Source organism: Carassius carassius, chromosome 19 (assembly GCF_963082965.1).
Source record: "Carassius carassius chromosome 19, fCarCar2.1, whole genome shotgun sequence".
Taxonomy (NCBI): domain Eukaryota; kingdom Metazoa; phylum Chordata; class Actinopteri; order Cypriniformes; family Cyprinidae; genus Carassius; species Carassius carassius.
This window is the reverse complement of record NC_081773.1, coordinates 16,741,610-16,760,680: the sequence shown is the minus strand read 5'-3', so window position 1 is coordinate 16,760,680 and position 19,071 is coordinate 16,741,610. Positions and strand designations below refer to the sequence as shown.

General features: G+C 38.8%; 1 protein-coding gene across 1 annotated transcript in view; it reads left to right on the top strand.

Moving 5' to 3' along the window:
- The window catches only part of cntnap5a (contactin associated protein family member 5a), a 68,460-nt gene that overhangs the window by 31,036 nt on the left and 18,353 nt on the right, over positions 1–19,071 (top strand). The window contains exons 4-13 of the mRNA XM_059500006.1: positions 757–904; positions 4,301–4,504; positions 4,728–4,912; positions 9,238–9,381; positions 10,810–11,083; positions 11,424–11,567; positions 12,368–12,539; positions 17,071–17,177; positions 17,575–17,694; positions 18,764–18,964. Coding sequence (XP_059355989.1) covers positions 757–904; positions 4,301–4,504; positions 4,728–4,912; positions 9,238–9,381; positions 10,810–11,083; positions 11,424–11,567; positions 12,368–12,539; positions 17,071–17,177; positions 17,575–17,694; positions 18,764–18,964 — 1,699 coding nt within the window. The remainder of the gene's footprint in view (positions 1–756; positions 905–4,300; positions 4,505–4,727; positions 4,913–9,237; positions 9,382–10,809; positions 11,084–11,423; positions 11,568–12,367; positions 12,540–17,070; positions 17,178–17,574; positions 17,695–18,763; positions 18,965–19,071) is intronic.

The window sequence follows — 19,071 nt, the reverse complement described above, 5'->3', positions numbered from 1 at the left end:
TCACTAATGTCATGCTGTTTTTGCTTGCATCATAACAGAGTTTGTGGGCTGCGAGTGGCTCACCAGGGGAGGTGATGATAATGTTGATGTTATTTATCTCAAAGGGACATGGAATAGTCTATCTTTGAAAAAAGTTGACGTTTTCTTTTTGTGATTCATCCATAACCATGTGGTGTTTCGGTCATCGCTTCTCATGTTCCATGCAAGTCTCAACTCTGAAGTGACTCAGACACAAATTACTGTCAAATTATGAGTGCTAGCAGATGAAAAAGAGTTGACATTTACATAAACTGTTGCGACCTTCAAAACAAATACTGTTCTTTGCATTCAACTAGGTTGGCGTATTCATAAATAGCATTTAGTCTGTGGAACATTTTTGATAAACCAGCATGTTATAAAATATTATAAGGCCATTGCCAATAATATGGTATAAAACAGGACTTGAAAATTTTATTTTTGTTGTTTGTTTGTTTTAAACCCCTGGTTTGTGTGATTTTTTTTATTCTAGCAAGAATCAAAATAAAATAAATGGACTGATAATTAAAACTGATATTTTTTTAATTAGTTTTAAAAAGCATTATTTTTATACTAATTAGCACTATTACCTTTATTAATCACATATGACCTGAAATACTAATACACACACACACACACACACACACACAAACATATTTCTGCCTCTAATGCTTCAGAAAACTACTGGGACAACAAATTGTACCATACTGATGAAAATTAAAAACTTTTGTCTGTTGACAGAGGATCGTGGGTAATGTGAATCCAGACAGTGTGGTCCACCACAAACTCAGCCAGTCTATCAGAACCCGGTTCCTCCGCTTCGTTCCTCTGGAGTGGAGCCCCAGTGGTCGGGTGGGCCTCAGGGTGGCTGTGTACGGCTGTGCTTACCGTAAGTCAGAGTATTTAATGTTTTAAGCAATAATACAAATGACTAGCAGGCTTTTTACTTTCTGAGACATAACAGTTACATGTCTTGCATTTATTTTTTGTGATAAGCAGTATTTCTGTGATTTAGCTTTACAGTTGGAGTTCAGATGTACACAAAAAAGGGGGTGTGGATTTTCACTTTGAAATTGCTAGTTAATTTGGTAACACTTTAGTATAGAGACTTATTCTCACTATTTACTAGTTGCTTATTACCATGCGTATTACTAGCATATTGGTTGTGTATTAACACTTATAAAGCACATATGTCACCCTGGACCACAAAACCAGTCAGTCGCTGGGGAATATTTTAAGCAATAGCCAAAAAAACATTGTATGGATCAAAATTATCGATTTTTCTTTCATTCCAAAAATCATTAGGATATTAAGTAAAGATTCAGCTTTCAGATGAATACATTTTTATAATAATTTAAATAAAAAAAAACTGACACTTAAGACGTTTTTTTTGGTCCAGGGTCACATATTGAAACCTTATTCTGCATGACCATATGTTACCTCAACCTACCCAATACCTAAACTCAACAACTACCTTATTAACTGTTAATAAGCAGTAACTAAGAGTTTATTGAGAGAAAAGGTAATAGTTAATAGTGAGACCTTAAAATAAAGTTTGATCATCTGTTTTATTTTTACGTTTGAAAAATCCTTTTTACAGTGCAGATTTCCATATAAGCCAGTTAATATATTATATCATTCCATGAGAGCTGTAAAAAGAAAAGAAAAGACAAGAGTTGCATAAGAAGGATTACTGAAGCATCCTAGATCCGATAGCAGTTCACACAGCACATTTCTTGGTAACGGGACAATAAAACAGGTGTGACACATTCTATAAGGTGATAACATTACTCATAATTCTTGCTGCAGATCTTCGCATGCCCTCTGTCCTTTGTCCTTTTCTAGTCACACAGTATTTTTTCCAGGTGCTGAATTAAGGTGATACTGATAATTCATTGCATGACAGTGGCAGTTGTCACTCCGCTTTCTTTTAAATGAAGGTCGTTATTTCACTTTCTTTGATGATACTTTTCCAAAACTGAACAAAGACGTCCAAATATCAGACACTTATCAGTCTGTTTTAGCTAGATAAATAAAAAAATGTCCCTTTAATGATACCGAGATCCTTAAAATGGATCAATTGTTGAATTACACAGGCATTTATAAAAAGGTCCTACAGTTAACGCCTTCATTATTCTGTGGCATGATCCATGTATTAAACTCAAATTAATGTGTGCTTTGCTGATAAATGCTGCATGAAGAGTCTCAGTTCAGCTGTTTGTGCTAATCAACCATGGACACTTAAAGAATTCACATGCAAATCCCATGACAAATCTGAACCATAGAGGCCAATATACACTAGATCTTGAGTGCTGAGTATAACCTTGAAAGAAGAGCATAAATGATCTTTTAATTATACATGATTTGACGGCTAGTGCTCACTGGTAGTGCAGTGATTGCACCTAACAGCTCAGATTAACATGAGCTGCATATCACATAATAGGCAAAATACTAATGCTAATCAGCCAACTGCTGTGACAGTTGTGAACTCAAGCTGAACCTGAGAATGGTGCAATACTAGATAAGTGTCATTATCACGGCTGCAGGATTGCTATGCCCAGACCACGTCCCTCATAGCTCACAGTATCCTTATTTGACCAAATGGAGCAGTTGCTTATTATTATCAGAAATAGGTCAGTATATTCAATGCTGGAGTATATGCGGGCTCTTCTGCTTTGGTTCACTAATCTGAAAAAGGAGGCATTCATTTTCTATTCATTTTTCTGTAGGCTGTAGGGATTACATCATTGTGAGTGCCATTATACAGTAATGAACTGAAGCACTGATAAAGAGATTTCTGCAAAACATCTGTTCTTACCTGCATGAGATTTTGTGTTTTGATCCTAAGAATATTTAGACTGTTTTCATGGACAAAGAAAAATGATTAAATTAAGCCTTGGGACACTGGTTCACATTGGCTGCATTGCTCAAGTGGGTAATTGGGATAAAGTAGACGCTTTCAGGTCAAATGCCAATTTTTGACCATTTAAAGACAAACTTCATTAACTTTTTGAGTCTTGTAAAAGGAGAAATGTGAATTCTTCTCTTTTACTTTAGGAAGCTGAACCTCCAGAAAAAAGCTGGTGACCTTTAAACTTCGTATGGTAATACTTTAATTTAGGGACATATTCTCGCTATTAGCTAGCTGCTTATTAACATGCATTAACATATACTGTAGGCTGTTTATTAGTACTCATAAAGCACATATTCTGCATGATTATATTCTACATCCTTAATTCTACCCATTACCTAAACTTAACAACCCTACTAACTATTATAAGAAACAAATTAGGAGTTTACTGAGGCAGAAGTTGTAGTTAATGATTTGTTAATAGTGAGAATTGGACCTTAAAAAAAAATTAGACCCTTTATTTTTTTATTTGACTGAATAAGTCATGTGAAAATTAACAACACTTCTGTTTTCCAGTATCTAATACAGAATTGAGTTTTGGGCAGCAGCTGATTTCATGGTGTAATGTCATTCAGACACTAGATTTAAACATTAGTGAAACGCTTGATTCGCTGAGTTCATCATCTGTGCTGCGAGCCGTTGAGCCCCATTAACTTGTTCGATTAAAACCTCAATAGATAAAGGTTCTCCTTTAAGAACTGTACTAATATCTTCAGAGATGATCGTCATTTTATGATAGCCTCACATTATCTAAGTAGCTCAATTAGCACTCCAGTTGAAAGCTGAAATATGCTACACAACTTCTAGATTGATTTTTGCACCAATTTGCAGTCTGGACAAGTCGAGACTAGTCGCTGAGAGTCTGTGTTTTTTTTTAAGTCAGAGTTGACAGATTTCTCAGGAAGGTGTGTGATGGGCACAGATTTTTGCTTTAGACTATGATTTTGTCTATTATATGTATCAAACATGTATGGCATTTTGAGCCAATTTTAGAATAGATATTGTTCTTAAATGTCATGCATCTGCTAGCAACGAGGCGCATGTTTCTGCGTGAGTTTGTTGTATTCAAGTTTGTTGTATTGTATTTTTGTAAGAATCTAATAGTATGGGATCCTAATTCATTTTGTGTATAATGTCCATTTTATCTTTTTAACTTCAAAATCGCCTGATATATGATGACTATTATATATAACCACAGCTTTAGAATTTTAGGCAATCTCATTTTCATCTTGATTTTTGTTACAATAACATTTAATGTGAAATGACATGACTCTCTAATTAATCCATTGTTTGACATACTGTTATGTTATTTAAATTTTGAGTGAAATGTAAATATTTTCAGTGTGTGTCTCATACAAAATCTCATGTCAATAGGATCGTATGTGGCTGATTTTGATGGCAGAAGCTCTTTGCTCTACCGATTCAACCAGAAGTCTATGAGCACGGTGAAAGATGTTATATCGCTGCGATTTAAGAGTCGACAGGCAGAAGGTGTTTTACTGCATGGAGAAGGCCAGCGAGGAGATTATATCACTCTGGAGCTTCATCGTGGCAGGCTGGCCTTGCATCTAAACCTGGGTGAGTTACAGTACTGGGCGAAGCTAGCGACTTCAAAGGGTTGAAGTATTCATGTATTCAATATTTAACCATAGTTACTTTGGAGTAGAGACCATTGACTGACAACAGACTATTGATTGAATGCATAAGAATGCATTAGTAAAGCATATATTCATGAATATTCTAAAGAAAATATACCATGTTAGTAGCACATGACTCATGAGAAACTTTTTTTAATTGGCAGATGACAGCAGGGTGAGATCTAGCAGTGCTCGCATGGTGATCACTCTAGGAAGTCTCCTGGATGATCTGCACTGGCACTCTGTTCTGATCGAACGCTTTAACAAGCAGGTCAACTTCACCTTGGACAGACACACTCAACACTTCAGGACCAAGGGCGATGGAGACTCGCTAGAGGTCGACTATGAGGTCAGTCTGTAATTGCTAACTGCTTTTAAATAGTCTGTAAAATAAAATAAAATATAATAAAGTGTCACATGATCCTTCAGAAATTGTGATATGCTGATTTAATACTCATAAAAAATTTTTTTTTTTCTGCCAGCATTTAAAACAGTCACATACACTATTTATTATTTTTTAATCTTTGATGAATAAAACATTTAAAAGAACAGTATTTATTTGATATTGAATATACATTTATAATGTTTATAATATTTATAATATTTATAAATTTATAATAATTTATAATTTATAATCACTTTCGATAAATGTAATACATCCTTGCTGAATATTAGTATTATTATAATTTTTCAATCTTACTCACCCCGAATATTTGATTTGAAATTGAATATAATTAATTCCCACTGTCCAATTAAAATTAATTATTTGAACAAGTAACTGAATAAGTAATTGAACTAATTTGCTAAGCCTTTTAAAGGGGGCAAAAAGGTAAGATGCTGCAACCAACAGAAAAACAAAAAAATCAGGTGTTTGAAGTATTAATATAACTAGCACAGGAAAAAAGATTTTATGTATTACAGTATTCTTTTCATCACACAGTTTTGGTTTTCAGGGGGCCTAGGAAATGGATTTTTAAATACCCATGAGGCGCTAGATTTCAAAACCACAAGAAAATACATTATTGATCATCAAGGGGAACATTGCGAGTTCATTAATCCACTGTGATGGAGTATCTGCCTCCCCTTTATCACAGATTCTCCAGCTCTCCAGTGGCTGTCCCAGAGCCAGACTTACAATAGAAGTCAAAGGCTAACTGGAGCACAGCTGATGAGGTGCACCTGAAGTTAATAGCACTATAAAGGCAGCAATTCACCTCACCTATGTGAGACACCACTGTTCTAAGTATGAGTAGTACAAAGTGTCCTCCAGATCCAGGAATGGCATGACATAGCTTGGCTGCCACTGAGACGATGACCGCCTCGCCACAGACTGACCTTTATTTCCCACAGCAGCAAGGACACTGCAGTTGCCTTGTCATGCTTCCTAATTACTTGATCGTCTTGTTCTGTTATATATTTATTTTTAAACTGTGACGGGGTGAAGAAGCACACGACACAAGGATCAAGGTAAGTGCCCAGAAGGGTGGATTTTATTAAGGCTGATGTAAGGAAAATAGCCAACGTGAGGGGTTTCCGGTGCTCAGTGCTCAGCCTTCTCTTCCTCCTGTGATGTGCAGTGCGGTGTGGGTCCGTGAGGTCCGTGTACTTAGCGGGCTGGTGGTCACACGCTGCTGTCTGGAGGGGAAACACAGAGAATTGTTAGCTGAGTCTTCTGGAGACATCTCTCACCTCTGTGTTCGACGACGCTGCTTATAAAGCCCGCTTTTGATGGGCTGCAGGTGTGCCCGCTCAGCCCGTAATGAGCAGGTGCAGGTGTGTCTGCTCTGTTTCCAGGGCAACGCTGATGAGAGCTCGGGCCACGTGTCACACTAGGGGCGATTGAAGTCGGGGGCCCTGTGCACGGGCTCGGAGGTGAGGGCGGTCTTCACGCGCTGGAATGCGCTCTCCGTTTCCGGGGTCCACGGGACCTTCTCTGGCTGCCCCTTCCTGGTCAGGTCTGTCAGGGGAGAGGCTAAGGAGGAGAAGTTAGGAATAAAACAGCGGTAGTAACCCGCCAACCCCAAGAAGGCCCGTACCTTCGTTTTGGTGGTGGGCCTCCTGGGGTTGAATGAGGCCGCGGCCCACTTGGTAGCCGAGGTACTTGGCTTCGGTGAGGGCCAGGTGACACTTACGGGGGTTGGCGGTCAGCCCAGCCCGGCGGAGTTCCGACAGCACCTTCTGCAGCTGCTCCAGGTGGTCCTCCCAAGTCTCAGAGTGTATGACCACATCATCTAGGTAGGTGGCCGCGTAGGACTGGTGGGGCCGTAGGAGGATGTCCATAAGCCGCTGGAAGGTGGCAGGAGCCCCATGCAGGCCGAAGGGTAGGACCCGGTATTGCCAGTGGCCACTAGGGGTCGAGAACGCTGTCTTCCGCTTGGCCTGCTCCGTTAGGGGGACCTGCCAGTAGCCCTTGGTGAGGTCAAGAGTCGAGATATACCGGGCCCTCCCTAGGCGATCCAGGAGTTCGTCCACCCGCGGCATTGGGTAACCGTCAAACTCCGAGACTTCATTCAGGCAGCGGAAGTCGTTGCAGAACCGGAAGGTGCCATCGGGCTTTGGGACCATCACAATGGGACTGGACCAAGGGCTGCGTGATGGTTCAATGGTTCCTAACCTCAACATCTCCTGTACCTCCTCCTCAATGGCGTGGCGCCGAGCCTCCGGAACACGATAGGTCCGCCCTTGCTGGGGAGAGAACACATCGGTGAACTGACTGATCAGGTGTTGCAGCTCCGACTTTTGGGCGGCCGAGAGGTGGGGGTCCATGTCCACAGCCACGGGAGGTCACTGAGTAAGGGCTGCAAGCTGGGGTCCGGTCCGGCTGCAATATGGTCTCCAGGCTGAAACTCCCGTGGTTGGGCCGCCCTGTTGTAATGTCGTTGCTGGGCCTGCTGGGCTTTGGCAAGGTGCCCCCGGATGATGGGCACGACCCTGTCAATCCTCTCCCGCATCTCCCGGACGTACTCGATGGTGGAGCAGTGGACGGCTGGCTGCTGTTCCCAGGCTTCTCAGGCGACATCAAGCAGGCCACGGGGCTGTCGGCCGAAAAGGAGCTCGAAAGGGGTGAACCCGGTGGATGCCTGGGGTACCTCCCGGATGCCGAAGAGGACATAGGCCAGCATCTTGTCCCAGTCGCGCTTGTCCTCAGCAGCCACCCGCCGCAGCATTTGCTTTAGGGTCTGGTTGAAGCGTTCGACCAGGCCGTCCGTCTGCGGGTGGTATACAGTGGTGCGGAGCTGTTTTATTTGGAGGAGCTTGCAGAGGTCAGCCATCACCCGGGACATGAAGGGGGTGCCCTGGTCAGTCAGTATATGGGATGGTAGGCCGACCCGACTACTCAATAGGAAAAGCTCCTGGGCGATGGCTTTCGCCGTGGCTTTGCGGAGTGGGATGGCCTCAGGGTAGTGGGTGGCGTAGTCCAGGATGACCAGGATGTGTTCGTGTCCCGGGGCAGACTTTGGCAGCGGCCCCACTAGGTCCATTCCGATCTGCTCGAAGGGCACCTCAATGATGAGCAGCGGAATTAGCGGGCTGGGGGGAGGTGTACGTGGAGACGTCCGCTGGCAGGTGGGTCAGGCCTGACAGAAACGTTTCACCTCGGTCTCCAGGCCCGGCCAATGATAACGATTGCGTATGTGTTGGATGGTGTTTTGGGCCCCCAGGTGGCCGGCCATGGGATGGGCATGTGCCAGCTCCAGCACAGCTCCAGTTTTGGTCCGTGGAACCACCAATAAAGTTTTCTCCTCCCCCTCCGCTGGGCAACACAGTACAGCAGGCCGTTTTTGACCACGAAGTGAGGTGTTGGGTGGGGTGCCGGTTGGAGGTCCTTCCCATCGGCGACCCTCGAGACACATCAGGTGTGTCTGCTCTGTTTCCAGGGCGACACTGATGAGAGCTCGGGCCACGCGTCTCAAAACGTAAGCCCCTATGATCCTACTGGTTTTGAATAGGAACTTACTAGTGCCTTCTGTAAAGGCACATCACTGGAATGGATGTTCCCAGTTTCTTTTTAGAGAGAGTATTGTGGACTGCTATGCTTTGTAGTAAGAAATGGAACAGTTTTGCCAAAGAAAAATAAAAATATAAATAAATAAATGTTCCAACTAAGAAAACCTCATCCTAAACATTCAAAATAGTTCGAAACTGCCCGCAGCTGAGCAGCACAGCAGTGAAACAAATTAAATTCTGAACTGTATCCATAAATTTTTTACAAACATGTCAGATTACCCATACATGAGATGGCGCTTAACAGAAAGAGGCTCAAACAGCATAACAATGATCCTTCACAGAATCTTAAACTGAGTAAGAAGAAATTTCATATTTGGAAAAGCCAAGTCATGCCCTGACCTTAAACCCACTGAAATGTTGTGGCATGACCTGAAGCAAATCATGTAAGACAGCCCAAAATACCAAAGACTTCAGGCATTTTGTTTACCACAGCAGAGTGCTAAACTAGTCTCAAGACAATGATTTATTCTATGGCAGCCTGTGAGAAATATATAACATTTCTCTTTATATATCAAATTTTGTATATACGTACAATATATGTAATGGCGTTAATCCATCTGTTCATTTTAGAATAAAGGTAGAAATGGAAAGCAAGCACATTTGATATTTTATCCATGATTATATGTTTTGAAATTAGATATGTGTTTTATTCATTCTCTAAAACAGCTAAGCTTTGGTGGGATCCCACTGCCAGGTAAACCAGGAACCTTCATTCGACGCAACTTTCATGGTTGCATGGAGAACCTCTACTACAATGGAGTGAACGTCATCGACTTGGCAAAACGGAGAAAACCTCAGATATACAGTGTGGTAAGCCTTTGGTTTATAATGAGACATGGGTTCTAAAATAGTGATGTTGTGATCCTCTTAATAAAAATGTATTGCTTCAGTAATGCTGTATGTATTATGATATGTCTAGAGTCCAGACATTACTTCTGCCATTTCAGTATCAGCAGGAATCTTTAAAGGTTTCACACATTAGCTTATTTCCGGCTTCTTTTCTCAGCAATTTCATAAATCATGATTTTCTGTGACATCTCAGTTCCCTCTTCCCGCTAAAAAGCTGCTTGTTAGAAATGATCACATCACATTCCTGTCTATTTCCCTAAATCAAAATGACAAGACAACCACGACTCCATCACTTCCAAGGAGGGATGACTGGTATTCATCTAGCTGTGTAAAATACAAGCACATGTGCACGTTACACAGCTTAAGGCTGTCAGGTTGGAGAAGGTCTGCTGAGGCCTCAGTTCAGAAGTCTGGTGTCTGAACAGCCCTGTGGCACAGGGATCAATGAGGTGTTCACCTCACACTGCAGTAACCTTTTCACGCCTACGTGAGCTTCTGTCCTGCGGATGTGCTCTCTTTGCTTCTGTTACTCTCCATGGAGCTGCGCTGGTGACATTTATCCAGACCGCCTGCTGCCTTTGTGGGTTTAGCCTGTCTGCCTCTCAACCTCTCCAATTCTCTTGTAACCCTTCAGCTTGTTTTCTCTTTTCCTCTTTTTTCTTTGACATAATCTCTTGTGTTACCAGCTTTCTCAGTTGCATCTTATTTTTCACATTTCAGCAATGACATGGCACTTATTTTAGTAAGTTTTACAAGTGCATATATACAATGACTTAAATGCACCTTAAGTGCATAATTACAAAAATGAAAATATTTAAAAACTTGCTTTTGCTGAATATATGAATAGTAAAACCGCAGTTGAATAAGCAGTGGAAGATAGGGAAATACATATCATGATAAGCATTGATATTTATGAATGAATAATTCACGGTATTTCATGAAAAATGCAAATGATTAAGATGTGTACACTAAGATGTATTCAAGATGAAAAACAACATTTTATTTCTTTTTACTTGATAATTACACAAAAATATACTTTTAGGGTCATTAATAAAATGAAACTTTTCTTAAAAATGGAATACATTTCATTAGAAGTATTGAATTTCTATGAATGTAGTATATGTTTTAAACTAGATTTTTAAATGAATTTTTACTTTCTATATTGTGAGCAGTGAATATTTATTGTGAATATATATTTTACTGTCTTTAACGCCATGGTTTTGGCCTCAGCAATGACATCTGACATTGGCATAAATTTACTGATTACCTTGTGTCTGATCAGCTACAGTAGATACGCAATTGGATCATTTGTAATGATTCTGCATTGCCATTTGGTTATTCCCTGCTTGCATGCAAACCGATGCTTTGGTGTTCTCCCTTCTCTCACAGGGCAACGTGACCTTTTCCTGCTTGGAACCACAGCTGGTGGCCGCCACATTTCAGAGTTCCAGCAGCAGCTTTCTGTCACTGCCAGCACCTGCACAGATCCTGGATGGCTTTTCGGTGCGCCTGCAGTTTCGCACCTGGAACCCTGATGGCCTGCTGCTGTCCAGTCCGCTGATCTCTGGTCAGGAGCCCCGTTATCTGATTTTGCAGATCAGCAGTGGGCGTCTCCATCTCACACACCAGACATCAACGCTGAAGATGTCAGAAGTGTCAGCTGGTGAGGAGACCCTTTCTGCTCTGACTGCAGCTTATCTCAAATATATAGTTTAAGTACGTGCATTGGGGGTTCTTGGTGGACTAACCCTGCTGAAAAGGCATTTTAAACCAGCTTAAGTTAGTTTGCTGGTCTTGGTCAGTGTCCAAGACATAGTTAGCAATGGTCACAAGTGCTTCATTAGCAGCATGTTTCAGTGTAGGGATGTACGATAAATTGCATGTGATTTTCATGCGCATCTCTTCAGTAAAGCAGGTTCTGTGATAAGTAGTAAATCTCCATTTTAATGTTCATATATGGTCTCAGTTTTTATTAAACAGTATATGGCATTTTCGATTGACAGGTCAGAGGGTGAATGATGGTTTGTGGCATTCAGTCAGTCTCAACGCTAGAGGTCTGCAGATCATCATGACCCTGGACAGTGAGCCCGCATCCACCATCCAGCTGAAGAGCTACCTGGAACCGAAAAACAAACACTACTTTGGAGGTAAATTGTGAACAAATATTTTGAGAAAGGACAAAAAAGATCATTACAGTTACAGTTGGGGTAATAGATTAGCTATTTGCATTCAAAACTTTGAGTATGCCATTCTGTTCATTTGCTACAATATATATATATATATATATATCTGTGTGTGTGTGTGTGTGTGTGTGGAATTTTTGGAATTGGCTTTTATTTTTATACTTTCAGTTTTGCTTTTAATTTGGGTTTTAGGTTTTAGTAATCTTGTTATGAGCTTTTGCCCCTTACTGTATATTAGTTTTTTTTATATATATATTTCTATTACATCATCGTTTTATTAAATTATTTTGTTTTATTTCATTTCATTTTATTTTTATATATTTTTATTTAAACTAGTTTTATTTTATATTTTTTTTATTCTGTGATATTTATGTTGTATTTATTGTATTTTATTGAATCCTTATCTCAATTAAAACAAAAAATATAATACTTTTACTTTTGGTTAACAATAACAATTAAGTTATTATATATAACATGTATGTTATGTATAAAATATTTAATGCAACATATACAAATCTATAATAGCAATATTTCTATGTTTTTTAAAACTAGTATTTTGTTGATGTTGACTGACAGGTCAATGTCAGTCAAGCCATAGAACATAATGATATGTGGAGGCCTTCAAAGTAAAATTGGAAAAATATAAATTACTTTTTGGTGTGTCTGAGTGTGTGTGTTAGTTTCATTTTTGAAGCTTTTTATTTTTATTTATTGGTTCTAACATCCATACCTACAGTCAGGTATATTTTCATCAATTCTTTCAGGATGTCCTATATCCCAGAACGACTCCAGCTGCTTGAATCCCACAATGGCCTTTCAAGGCTGCGTCCGGCTCATCCTTGTCAACAACCAACCTGTTGATCTTCTGTCAGTCCAGCAAGGTCATCTAGGAAGCTACAATCAGCTACAGTTTGACTTATGTGGCATTCGTGACAGGTGCGGTTTTCCTCAGAGTCGAACATGTGCGTGATAAATATATCTGTTGCTGTTTTATGTTTGTCTACCACAAAATATCCACTGGTTTTCATTTTATTCATAGTACCTCGGAAACTTGAACATGTCAGAGCTGTTGTCATTAAGGCCCATGTCGTGCTGGTTGAGCTGGACTAGTGGCAGAGTCCTAATTAGAACTGGGGGAAGTTCATTTGTACTTTCATTTAGGTTTGTGGCCAGCTAACAAGCTCAGTGCTGCGTTTTGCACTTCTTCTCATTACTGCGTACTGGAATCAGAAGCCTCATCGACCCAGAGCTGCATGACCCCTGCTGTCCCCCAGGTCTACAGTGGTCCTGCTTTAAGGAAGAGAGATTTCTACTCTTGTCTCCTTATTTACTTTCTTTTGAGTAAACAAGATAAATGGCAGCAACAATGGGTAATGATATCCTCAGTTGGAGATCTGTTGGAGACTAAGAGGATGTATACTATTGTTCAAAAGTTTGGGTTTTTGAACGCGATCTCTTATGCTCACCAAGTCTGCATTTATTTCATTAAAAAAACAGTAATACTGTTACAATTTAAAATAATTTAAAATACATTTCCATTATAACGTACGGTATTTTTAAAATGTATTTATAATAAATTATCAGTGTTAATTATTCTTTAAAGAATGGAAAGTATGTATTCACATTTTTGTCATTTTTTAATCAGTTTTATGTGTCCTTCCTGAATAAAGGTATTAAATAAAAAAATAAAAAAAATCGTATACCCCAACTTCTGAAATGTAGTGTCAGATAGTATTATCTACAATATTCAACATAATTATCCTAAAAGATTTTACAGAAAACTTTATTTATTAACTCAAACCTTAGTCATTATTAAAATCAGATTGCTGATTAAAAGAATAGTTCACCTAAAAATCTAAATGCTCACAACACACAACAGAACTTGAATTGGCCTGAGAGGATAAGGAATTTACTGAATTGCATTCTATAGAATTTTCACACAGGTAATGCATTCTTGGAAATGAAGAGTTCTTCCACCATGGGCACAAAAATGAATTTATTAAATATGATCAAATATATCAATTAAATACACATTTCTGCAGTTGGTATTTAAATGTCATATATGCATGTCATTGAATTTCAGTTCATTTTAATTCTACTTCCTTACATTCAAATTGCAGTTCTTCATACTGTTTGCTACCTCAGGTCAAGTTCAGAAACAAGCCTGAAACTATTCTTTAATTCAGACATTATTCAGTTCTAACCTGGGAACAATATTCTCATCTTAAGTATATTTTTGCATTATTCAGAAGCACCGTAATTGCTCCACTTTAACCAGCTCACCATACTGGCTTCTATTCAGTCTCTCAATGTGTTTTTATTTGGCGGCAGGGACATGTCCCACAGGCTTGTCTGTACAGCGGGATTTTATTAATAGTGAACTTGTATGAACATGACAAGACCCCTCCATCAGTGGCAAGTCTAAATCATTCATGAGCAGCTGTCATAGTCTGAGGGCCTCCGCTGTGAGCTATGTGACAGTTTTTGTGAGCCTGCCAGAGGGTGAATGCTCCCGGCTGCTAGACTGAACCTTTCCTCCGTCTCTGTCCCCTCTGTATGCAGCCTCAGACTGCGTCTCTGATAATCAAGTGCCAAAATAGCTGACCCCTGCAGTGCTTTGCCCTCTTTTGGGTTTTGGATATTGTCAAAGAGAGCTTCTCCATGGAGAATTTTTTTTTGTTGTTGTTGGTCTGGCACTTAAATTTTCAAACTTTATGAAGCCTCAGTGAAAGACATCCATTTATTTATTTTAATGATGTAGTCCTTATTTTGTCTGAAGGTGGTGACATGGGAAACGGTTTCAGGTAAGGTATCTCTAAATGAGCTACATGAGCTTATCAGAACTAGTTTGGCTTTCACATAAAAACAGTGTAGAGGAATTATTAATTAAAGTATTAATGTTAAAACTTCTAATTCTATTTCAGTTGTTCATAATACCCCCCACATAACACCTATTGTCTTAGTAATGTGGTTTATATCCGGTATTTATCATGGGAATTATTTTATTCTACTGACAGCAATTTTTAATCTCAGATACGCTGTCAAATTGAGAGTTTAATGAATATGTACACACACACATACACACATAAATATATTAACTCATTAACCTCATTAATTTTGACAGCGTATCTGAGGTTTAAAACTGTTGTCAGTAGAATAAAATAGTTCCCATGGAAAATGAAGTGATTTTATAATATCACTTAATTTCTTACACAGTATAAATAGTATTCTATAATTGTACTGATTTAGTAAGCAATATTTTTTATGTATGAAAGTACAAAATTTGGGGTTGGTAAGAATTATTATTATTTTTTTTTTTGTTTATTTTTATTTATTCTTATGTTCACCAAGTCTGCATTTATTTGTGAATGATTACAAGTAACAGTTTTCTATATGTATATATTTTAAATGTAATTTATAAAACCCTAAAACTTTTTTTAATCACTATATATGGGGAAGTCGTGGCCTAATGGTTAGAGAGTCTCGGGCTGGCAGGAATTGTGGGTGGGGGGAGTGCATGTACAGTTCTCTCTCCACCCTCAATACCATGACTTAGGTGCCCTTGAGCAAGGCATTGAACCCCCAACAGCTCCCCGGGTGCCACAGCATAAATGGCTGCCCACTGCTCTGGGTGTGTGTTCACAGTGTGTGTGTGTGTTCACTGCTCTGTGTGTGTGCACTTCGGATGGGTTAAATGCAGAGCACGAATTCTGAGTATGGGTCACCATACTTGGCTGAATGTCACGTCACTTTCACTTATTCTTTAATTACTAGAAATTTAAAAGAATAGCCAAATAAATTACAATATTTATAATAATTCCCTAAACTTTTGATGGTAAGTGTTATTGAATGGTACTATATAGCTGCCTTTATATTTGAAAAATACAAGAGTATCATCATGTCTGAAAACCCCAAAGTAACTTCTTCAATATTGCGTGTCTCCTTGATGATAAGGTTATTCGTTTTCATATCACAATTATGTTATAATTCCCTTAAATTCTGATGTATGTGTTAGTTCTCCTTTGATTTATGTCTCTATAGCACCATTCTGGATTTATATTGCTAATAATATTAATGCTGTTCTAAATTTTTAATGTTACTGAAGTATTAAAGTGACTGTTTTGTGATTTAATGGGACTTATGTGACCAGTTAAAATCACAAATGGAGATCGGCTGTCCATCACTCACTAAAAACACACACAGTGTGTCCTGCTTTTTTCCACGTCACCAACCTTACAACAAATTTTCAGGTCATTGACTTTTACTTTTGACAATGTCCCCTTACCGGAAATCTCTCTGTAAAATTTCACAGGGTAGTTTATTGCAGCAGAGCAGTTCTGCACATTGGTGGCCATAATTTTATGGTCAAGCAAAACTTTTTTCCAAGCATGACTAGAAATAGCACAGAGGTAATGAAATCATCACCTGAAACAGTATCCAGCCTGCAGTTGACTGCCTGTAGTGGTTAATGGCTGTTTGAATGGCTTTATTGTACAGTACGTGGAGGCCTCATAAAGTGGGCTCTTCAGGGACTAGGCGTGCAAACTGAGCTCTGTGAAATAATATATGCAGGCCTAAAAGGCTGGTAATTGTGAAAGTTAAGCAGACAAATTAATGCGCTATTGATCAACACGTCTCCAGCAAGCATATCAATTTTTGTATGTCTGTATTATCGACAGGCAAGACTTCCCTACTCTGAAGAAAACATAGGCTCATCTAACTCTGTTACTGAGGAAAACAGATGGAAATTGTTTCACTGGAAATTTGCTGAATCAAGTTCTAAATTTGAAATTTTGATCATGTACAGTACATTCATGTACTCTTTACACAGTGTTAAAATTGCATTTCATGATACCCAGGACTACACTGAATATCTCTTTTGTGTAAGCTTTTAGCTTTAGTTTATTTTGTTCTTTCATTTGTAAAAGATTCCCTTTGTTAGAGGTTATGAACCATCATGACGTTGTGCTTTTCATAGAAAAGCAAATAAATTCTTGAAAAGGAAATTAATTTTCTGCAGGCAAGCGACAGTCACATCCACCGTCTCTGATACTCCCCTCACACAAATTCCCATATTCATTTTACCCTTTCTAAATTTGATCCAGCTGCACATGGTATAAAATATTCTGTCAAAAGCACAACGATTCTCTTGATTTACGTAACAGACTGTTTTGTGCCGTCTGAGCAGTGAGGCCACATTAAGGTCTATTTCAATGGCAGCAACAGACAACTTAATTGTATGCTGACATACTCATTCAGTCTCAGAAAATTGATTTTGACTTGAGATGGACATGTAATCAGTTCTCTGTCGTCTTAGGACTTTCATTCAAAATGAGCCTGTTAAAAATAAATGCTGACTGCTTATATTTTGTTTCAAAGTGCATTTTAATCCTTTGTCACACTTGGTTTGTTCTAATCTTTTAGTGTACTTGAACTAAATGTTTACCTATCTCTTTTTATATGACAGGTGTCTGTATAATTTCTGTGAGCATGGCAGCCGGTGTTCCCAGACGTGGTCGTCTTTCTCTTGTGATTGCACTGGTACAGGATACAGTGGAGCTACGTGCCATAACTGTAGGTCTGCGCAATGGATTCCTACATTTTAGACACACTTACTGTTCATTTATTATGTATTGTTCACTGTCAAAATTCCCTTAGGGTTATTTGAATTTGAGTTTGAAAAGCTTTAAAAACATGCACACAGTGCAAAACTAACATGACATACTGTACAGTGCCTGCATTATGAAATACTCAATCAGATTTTTAGGAAGCTTTAATCCTTGATTTGCAGATCTGTGTTTTTTGCTCAAAGTCTGTTTTTAACAGGAATCATCTTTACATAATGTTTGCTAAAATACAGACATCTAGACAGCACTGTTTTATACAGAAGATCCAAACAATGTCCTTGATGTTGTTTATGAAATATTCAGGTAACTTGATGAAATGTTGTATTCTCTTTTTGAATTCTTAGCCGTATATGAAGCTTCATGTGAACACTACAGGCTTGCTGGAAGCACTTCTGGATATTTCTCGATAGATCCTGATGGAAGTGGCCCTCTTGATCCTATTCAGGTCTACTGTAATATTACAGGTTGGTTATTTCTTTCTTCCCCCAGCTCAAATGTTAGATTGGATCAAACTGTTATATCTTTCATATGTGTTTTATTCAGTTCAAAAGTCATTTATTTACAGGGTCTGAAATTAGCGTTATAGATTTATAGCTTATGCCCTCCAACCATGAGCCTCCAACATTAACAAAACTAACTGTAAAGAGAATCACACACTGGACAAGAAGTGTTATGTCTTTAAAATACAAATGAGTTGTATTCAATGACTATGACTCCAGAGGTTGTTCAAAATTCTGCCATAAGTATAAAATGACATGTCCTGTGTCCGAATTGAATGCGTGTCAGCAAAGGAATAGACTTCAAAATGCTGAATTCAATACGTTGACTTTTGTGGAGAAAAAGCGAAACCCATTATGAACTGACAGTATATCTGCTAACCTTGTGTTTGCCATTAAACATTCATTTTGGAGTGAGCAATGGTTGGGAATTACAACAAACATGGTTTTTATAAGAGAAGTCACCAATAATTGTTTTTGTTTCTATTTTATTTTATTTTTATTGTTTCCACAAATAATGATTGACTGAAAGCCATTTAATAATTCAGAATCAGATTAAAAAATTCATATATTTAAATCTAATGAGTGATTTTGATTAAGCAGCAAATCTAGTTAACTTCTGCTATTTTTGTTTTTGGTTGTAGAATAGCCAGTAACTTAATTTATTAGGGAATAAAATAAAAAATAAAAACGGATTATAAAAGAAATACATTTGCAATTTAATTGTGAAACTATAAGCTTTGAGCTTTGGTAAATGCTTGAATAGACATTATAGACAGTTACTTTGGGTGGCAGCATTCTCTGGGGCAGCCCAGGGCACAGCACTGTCATCTCTTTGTCTTGCTCACTGAAAATGTTGTCTTGGTCTGCAACTCCCTGTGTTTTATTTACTTCATCTGTCTGTCCATATGTCTCACTACCTTTTAGAATTTTTCTTATTCTTATTCTTATTAAATGGTAAAAAAGACACACATTTGTTTTGTACCTTTTACGTGTCCTGGAATGTTGGAATAATGCAGAGCATCAAATGTTTCAGGAAGCAAAGTGTGGACAGTGGTTCGTCACAACAGCTCGAATGCAGTCAGGGTACGAGGCTCTACACTGCAGAAGCCATATGTGGGATGGTTTAATTATAGTGCCTCATCTGAACAGCTGAAGGCCCTGGTGTCTCTGTCAGAACACTGTGAGCAGAGAATCGCCTACCACTGCAGAAGGTCACGGCTGTTTAACCCCTGGGGTAAGTACTGGCCTTAGTCTCTCAGAGCTTAGGTATGGATCAATGCTGAAAGATCAATCCATGCTAGATTAACAAGACTGATTTTATTAAGTACTAAATAATAGCAA